At 38.6% G+C, this 7,881-nt stretch overlaps 1 protein-coding gene across 1 annotated transcript; it reads right to left on the minus strand.

The window, feature by feature from the left end:
* Positions 1-96: 96 nt before the first annotated feature.
* Positions 97-1,461, minus strand: tnni2a.1 (troponin I type 2a (skeletal, fast), tandem duplicate 1). The gene is made up of 6 exons (XM_056252154.1): positions 1,428-1,461; positions 1,193-1,229; positions 983-1,111; positions 777-866; positions 513-689; positions 97-399 (listed from the first exon to the last, which is right to left on the minus strand). The coding sequence occupies exons 1-6, from the start codon at positions 1,433-1,435 to the stop codon at positions 304-306; spliced, it is 537 nt and encodes a 178-aa protein (XP_056108129.1). The 5' UTR covers positions 1,436-1,461; the 3' UTR covers positions 97-303.
* Positions 1,462-7,881: the final 6,420 nt, after the last annotated feature.

Consider the following 7,881-nt stretch of genomic DNA (forward strand, 5'->3'; position numbering starts at 1 on the left):
TTTTAAAAAACTGGTTACAAAGTGGTTTATGCATCAAAATGAACACAGAACATCATTCCTGCTTAAACTTGTTTTAATGATTGTGTAAGACATTGATACAAGGTTGAGAATGCACATTTCAGGTCCAATATTGAACAGAAAACTAAGTGATCACATTTACTTTCCCACAATAGCAAATGTAAATGAATGTGTTTAAAGTACAGTTTCTCACAAATTAAAGACAAGGCCCGTTATGTTTGAGCAGCACATTGAACTTCAAAAAAACTAAAACTTAAATTAAGCCTCAAAAAACTACAACTAAATTTAAGCCTCAGTTTCAAACATCTTCTTCCTGCCATCCATGCCAGACTTGTCTTCAATATTCTTACGCCAGTCTCCAACATCACGCAGTTCCTTATCCTAGTATGAGTAAAGAAAAATAAGATTTAGTCAGTGAGCCAATATACTTAGGATTTGAAATCAGCATCTTGGTTCTAAACTCTTTTAGACAAAGCAGTCACATGAACGCTCACCTCCTCTTTGACCTCCTTCTTGACTTGTTTCAGGTTGGCTCTCAGATCCAGGGACACCTTGTGTTTGGAGCCCAGAAGAGCCCCAAGCATCTGATCGGCAGACATGCGCACTTTCCTCAGCACGGGTTTCTTGAACTTGCCCTTCAGGTCAATAACTTTGATGTTCAGGTCCTCGATCTACAATCAGTCAGTGAGGGTTACCAATATAGAAACTACAAGATAAAACACAAATTGGATTGTAATATAATTTAGATGACATCTTACCTCCTTTGCACTCTTATTGACTTTCATTTCCAGGTCATATCTCTCCTCGTCAGTGACATCAATTTTGTGGTGAAGCTCCTTGCACAATTCCTATAAACAATGAGGTCAAAGAGTATTTGATTTATTTTATCCACTTACATTATATGTCCTCTAAGGTGTCAAGCACATATTTATTTTATTATTTATGGGAACTTATTATATTATACCTGTAATGCCTGCATGGATCCAGGTAGAGACAGAGGCTGGCAGGTTTCTGACATGTATCTCTGCCTCTCCACCTCTATGTCCTTTACTTCCTGTTCCAGTAAACCTTTAGCGATAGCAAGCATCAAGCTCTGGGACACAGAGAGGCGGGGTGTCATTATTAATCATGAATGGTCGATGAAAAATAGGTTTTATTTTAAATCATACTGTACCTTTAGATGATGCTTGCGACTCGAGGACATCTTTTTCCTGAGGTGTTTTGAAAATTTGAGATCAATCAAATACATTGTGTAAAGCAATAACTAATAACCACAAGACACTTTTTTAATACTATTATTTTATATTCAACGAACACAAACATACAAATATACCACCACAGCAAACAATTTCTGTTAGTTGAGGAAGATTATGATTATCTAAAAAGGGGAATTCAAAATATTTACTTACTCCGACATCTTGACTGAATTTTACTTTTTGCCCCCTGCGAAATAATACACAATTTACAATTAATGCAAAGCATTGGTCAAATTACAGCAATTAAAGTAATAATTAATATATATTTTATCAGCAAGGGAAAAGGACTTAAGCTTGTATGGTTTAATAGTAATAAAAAAAAATCATGTATGCACATTTTATTCTTTTCTCAACATTTATTCAATTATTGATTCATTCAGTTTAATAAGATTGTTTAATATAATATAATAACTATTTGGGAATAGTAATAATCTATTAGCTGTAATAATCGCACGGTGCAGAAAATGCAATAAAAAAGTCTTAATTTGGAAAACAGCATGATAACTCAGGAACAAAACTCATAGGACACTAGCACTTCAACACACATGACATGGGACAATGAACACAGGTCACTAAGGGTTTAAATACACAGACAGAGTGTGGCAAGAGAGCCGTGGGAATGGAGCGAGGCCGGTGGCGCTATTACTAGTGAGCATCACATGCGTGCCACATCAGCCTCATGTCTCGAGGAGGAGCTCCCGATAGGACCGAGGACCAGGCCTGGAATTTGTGTTGTGTTTTTTATGTTTATATGCGGCAGTCGTCCGAGAGGGACAGCAGCTTTACTTTTGTTTTTTTGTTTGTTTGTTTGTTTTACTATTCAATGATTACGTTGATCGTTCACCGGTTCCCGCCTCCTTCTTCCCTAATCAACGAACCTTGTTACACAGAGGAATCAACAGAACTAAGGCTGTGTGTCCACCAAAGCATTTTTCCCGAGACAACCGTATTTTTCCAATTGTTTTCAATGGGAGCACCGCACTTTTAAAACGAGGTGCTGAGCATCTATTTCACCCTGAGAACTGAGCGATCTACGTTTTTGCCAGTCACCGAGATTTCAACAATGTTTAAGTTTGGGTAAAACGCAGTGCTGAACGCAGATGTCACTTTTTACCCAGCCGTCCAATCACAGTGGAGGAGGGGCAGGACAAATACCACACAACCAACCGTCACATTCTGCGTGTATAACAATAACAAACGACAAAAACAAGCACATCTCTTTATCCAAATCAAGTGCCAGAGCAAGTATTTTACATTGTGTCGACATTTTTATATTCAGAAACAAACTATTTGCGAAATCAGATACTAGTTACAGTTCCACAGATATTCAATATCATAGCACATACTGTAACATCTAAATTGAAAAAAAAATGTTGCACCACCGAAACATTCTCAAGCACTCGCAGCAAGGCATTTTAAGAAGAACACTGGTGAACGCTTCGGTGGACACAAGGCCTAAGAACAGGTGAGGAACTAATGATTAGCTATGGAAACTAATAATGACCAGGAACACAAAACAGGAATGAAACCAAAACACAATGAAATTAAACAGCCCCTGACATTACACCCCCCACCCCCGAACAGGGCCAGCACAAACCAAGCGTCCCGCACAAGCCCTGAAAAGAAGCCAAAGCATCTTGATCGCCCCCGGTGACTGGTCCTAGTAGTCCAGCTGTGATTGACAGGTTCTCTGAGCGAAGTAGTCACTGAAGCACCAACGGACTTTTTTCCGGGATCTCCGGAGGACTGAGGAGATTGGAGCTTTAAATTGAATATCTATAGTTCTATAATTAATTATTTCACACCGTCATAATGGGTTGTTCTCAAATATATGTTATGGGCCAGCTAGCTAAGACAACAAGCCTCGTAAAAAGCAGGTGATCGTTAGCTAGTAGAAGTTACTAATTATTTTTATTTTATAAATTAATATGGTTAAAAATTATGTAGTATAACCTATCATCTAAAGCAAAGGTTGTACTGTACTTGGTCTTAATTGAACTTGGTTTAAAAATTCAGTACGTTAGCGTTACTGATATGTTTCCAGTGACATTGAGTTCATATTACGTTAGTGATATTGCTGTTATAAATATTGTTATTGCCGCTCGAGAAACGTTTATGTATATTTAAAATACAAATCAATCCCAATTATGTTCTGAATGAACAGAATAAACATAAGATTAGAGATAACAGTATTCATAAAATCATAAACATTAAAATAAATTTAAATACACCAGAATTAGCAAAAAAAATCTACTTTTTATTATCAGTCCCTTTTTCAGATGCAATTGCTTTTAATGATTAGATGTAAGGTGATAAAATCCTTTTTTTTTTGTATTGCATGTGTTACATAAATACACTTTAAACATATTTATTATTCTGCTTACTGCTGTGTACTTATGTCTTTACGTTTACTAACCTAATTGTACTTTACTTGAATAAACCTTAACCTTAAAAATCATTCTTATATATTTACAAATGATCAATTCTTGGATTGTCCATTTCTCAAGGCAGCTAATTAAAGCTGCAGTCCGTATCTTTTCCTCTTTGTCGCCATCTCTCTGTTCGAAATCTGTAACTGCAGTGATTCGCGGAATTATCATCTTTACGTGGGTTGTAAATCGGCATGAAACAGCGCGGATGAACACAGTGCTTTGAGGCGAGTGCTGCTGTCAGTCACAGCGCTGTGTGGATACTGTCATACAGAATCACAGATTCACTTTTTGAAAGTTTGACCAACATAAGAATTTTCATAAGAAAATGTCTTCTGAACAAGTAAGTAAAATCCATTTTTGTTCTGACCAACTAAGGGGGAAAAAGCATTCGACATGATAAGCTTCGTTAGATTTAATCAACGCGATTTACAGCAACCGTGCAAATTATAGCCTACTTTGTTCTCAAATTGTTCATGTTAACAACATCACATCAGCATTGCGTGACTAATGTTAAATTTAATGTGTTTTATGGTTACCTGTGTAGTTCAGAATTCATATTCTCCATAATAGCAAAACGAGAAAGGCACAACAAAGGAAACTCCATAACTGTGTGAATTAAGAAAACGTACTGTTACACGATTGAACTATTGAAATATCTTACTTGTTCAGCAGAAAAAAGCCGTCTCTTCTTCCGTTTTGAACCCCTTCAAAACACGGAGTTCACGCACTTTTCAAAAGCCCCGCCGATGTTTAAATCCTTGTGTTCGCATGAGACGGTTTCTTTCTCTTTCTCTAGCCACCTTAAGTCCGAAGTACGAAGTCTTTTGGGTTTTAGAACTGCTGAATCTCCAGTTGACACTGATGATTGTTGTTTGGATCTTTCTGGATGCCATAAGTTTAATCATGTAAAGTGCTGCGAGAAAAGCCTATACATCTAAACATCTCGTCACGCGCAGTATAGCCGAAGGAGCCGAAACTCCTTCTTTATGTGTACGGGTGTGACGTCATGAAGCAAAGACATGCTCGAATTTCCCGCGGAAACCCACCAGTACCACTGGAATTAAAATCATTATTACAAGCTAACCGTTTTGAATCTAGCTATGGCAAGCAGATAGTTTTGACCACTGGCAGAATAAGTTTTTAAAAAAATAATTATTTTGGATTATTTTTAACTTAAAAAAGTTACGGACTGGAGCTTTAAAACATTAGTAAAAATAATTACACATATTTTCGCAGTTTTCCTTTAGGTAAGCATAAAGCAGTAAGACTTAAACAATGGTTGGTCAACATGAGAGGGAAGGACTGAAAAAGTGCAGGGGCGTGTGCTTGCGATTGATTCTGCGAGAGTGAGGGCGGGGCCTTGATTTCGAAGCAAGCAAGTCTTAAACCAGATGCTAACAGGTTGGTCATGATGGAAACGATCCGGCTGCGTATGTGTTCTTTAATTTGCGAGTCGTCAGTAGATCACGCGTAGACCTTTCCACTCCTAGCATTTTTTTTTTAATTGTGCTCTCATGCTAATTTGCCCTGTTTAGTAATTTGGCCCTAAGTGAGGAGGGAAGGTAGAGGCTCTGGAAGCAGAAAACAGTCCAGGAAACAGGAGGAGATAATGGCGGGAGAAACTAGGGAAGTGATGACGGCAGGAGGAGCCAGGAAGGAGACGAGAACAGGAAGAGCCAGGTAGAGACCCAGAGCACAGCCAGGATGAAGGCCCATGGCGGAGTTGAGGGAAGGAAGAGCCATGGTGAATACTTGGCAGGCGGACCCAGGGGGAAGACAGACTGAAAAGGAACCTATGGAAGTGGAGACCCAGGCGGAGCCGAAAAGCCGATGAGACTAAGCAACACTGATGGATTTGGAGGCAGAGGCGGAGCCGCAGCGATGAGTGTCCGAGGACTGAGTCAGAGCCTATGGGACCGAGGACCAAGGTGGAGCCAGAGGGAAGGTGGAGCCTGACGGACCCGAAGGTGTGGAGGGACGAAGTGTAGCTGAAGGCCGTGGCGCAGGCAGAGGGACGACAGCCCCAGGTGGAGCCGAGGGAGGCAGGAGCTAAGGTGGAGCCGACTGGTCGACTAGCTGAAGTGGAATGACGGGCTCGGCGGCTGGAGGCAGAGCCAGGGGATCCCCTTGCCAAGACGAAGCTAGAGACCTGAAGACCCAAGGCAGATCCACAAAGCAGAGTGAAGTCAACAGAAGGGGAGCCGGGAGACAAAAGGGAGCCTGAAGAGGCAGGGCCGGAGGACTGGCTTTCTTGGATCGCTCACTGAGGCTGGTGTAATAGAAAATGCAAAGCGAGTAGTGGTTGAGCCACGCCAGGTCTAAAACTGTCCTTGTGTGGTCCTCAAGGCTATGCTCTTCCTGCTCTAAACAGAGCAGGTAGACTTCTGGTATTTATAGAAGGTACTTCTGCATTTATAGAAACACCGTAAAAAATAATCTCATCTTTCGATTCCTTATTCTGTAACGATTTTGGTGGCTGTAATAATCATATGACACAGGAAATGCAATAAAGGGTTTACTTGGAAAACACGCAGGAGTATACAGGAACAAAACTCATAAGACAACCACTTCAACACAAAAAAACACGGAACAATGAACAGAGGAAACTAAGGGTTTAAATACACTGACAGATTAATCAACAGAACTAAGAACAGGTGAGGAACTAATGAGTAACTATGGAAACTAATAATCACCAGGAACACAGACGAAACGAAACCAAAACACAGTGAAACTAAGCAGACCTAAACATAACCCTGACATTTAAAATATAATCATCATTATGTTCATATAAGGCAGTGATGGAGTCTTCTGGTCCAAAGTGAATCATCTGCTATTTTTGGGCAGAAGGTATAAGTTTTCCATCTCCTGAGATCTTCTGTGCTAAGCCTGTTTCTGGGTGATAATCAAAATCTTGACTCCGCCTCCATTCCTTCCCTTCCAATCATCTGCAACTGATCTAACATAACGATTCAAATCATGACATCAAATTTTTCCACGTAAACCCCTTTCTCGCGGTTTTAATTTCCATTTATTTAAAGGCTGAGCCCAACTTAAATGTATGACCAAATGATAAAAATTTATTTCCAATTAAATAGATGACTTTTTTTTTTCCATTGGATGAAAATTCTGTCATTTACTAACTCACATATTTATATCATATTATATTATATTATCGTTTAAATAAATGTGTCAAATAACATTGAACTTCATTTAATATTTACAACATAAATGTCCCTTACAGGATAACAAAATAATATAATAATTAGTTAAAAACGGAGCAATTATCAATTGTCTATTCTTCTTCTGTGTCAGGATTACTTTTAGAATGCAAATTGCAATGCCAGGTCGAAAGTATGACAATGAGTACCATTGTGATAATGTGAGTAAATATGTAGTAAAGTCCTTTACATTTGAACAATGCTAATACCCCAGGTTTAAGCCATAGCATCATTGTCTAAAGCACCAAAGAGATCCCTGAGGTTGATTTTAGACACGCCAGCTGAAGTGTTATTTATTTATTTTAAGATTCGGTCTTGACAGCAAGATAAACATTGGCATATCACCCTCTAGTCCTAACAGCCGCAACGAATCGAGTTTCCAAATCTCAAATCAACACATTATCTTTCATCTACCAAGTGTGTGTCAAAATACATAGTGATTTTTCAGTAGCAGTTTTTTATATTCCCAACAAGAATCAAGAATACAGATTTAATGTCCCATGACAAAGACTAAATAAAACCAGATAATTGATTTCCCAACAAATCAGTCCAAGTCTGAACAAACTTTTCTTAAAGGTTCTGAAAAATTAAATCATGCACAAACTACTTATTTCAAATTATGCTTACAAAAATGAAAATAAAAAAAATAATAAGCAGCAAAAACACCTTTCAAATGCATCACAAATAGCTAAATTTGGTTACAATCTTAAATTCCACAAAAAAATCATCTGTCAATGTAAAAAAATTATATAGTGCAGTTGGTCAAGATTCACCCAGATGCTATTACGACATTAACAATAGGATAATGAAAGGAAATAGAGAAAACAGCATCTCACCTATGAGCTGAGGCACACGCAGCCAAAAGAATGGAGGAAGAATGGGTCTCTGCAGGGAGCGGGCATCATAAGTATATATTGTATTCCCCTATGACCAAGGAAATCCCATCTCTCTTTTTAT

The sequence above is a fragment of the Rhinichthys klamathensis genome, unplaced genomic scaffold (genome assembly GCF_029890125.1).
Source record: "Rhinichthys klamathensis goyatoka isolate OS25496 unplaced genomic scaffold, OSU_Roscu_1.1 h1tg000092l_1, whole genome shotgun sequence".
Lineage (NCBI taxonomy): Eukaryota > Metazoa > Chordata > Actinopteri > Cypriniformes > Leuciscidae > Rhinichthys > Rhinichthys klamathensis.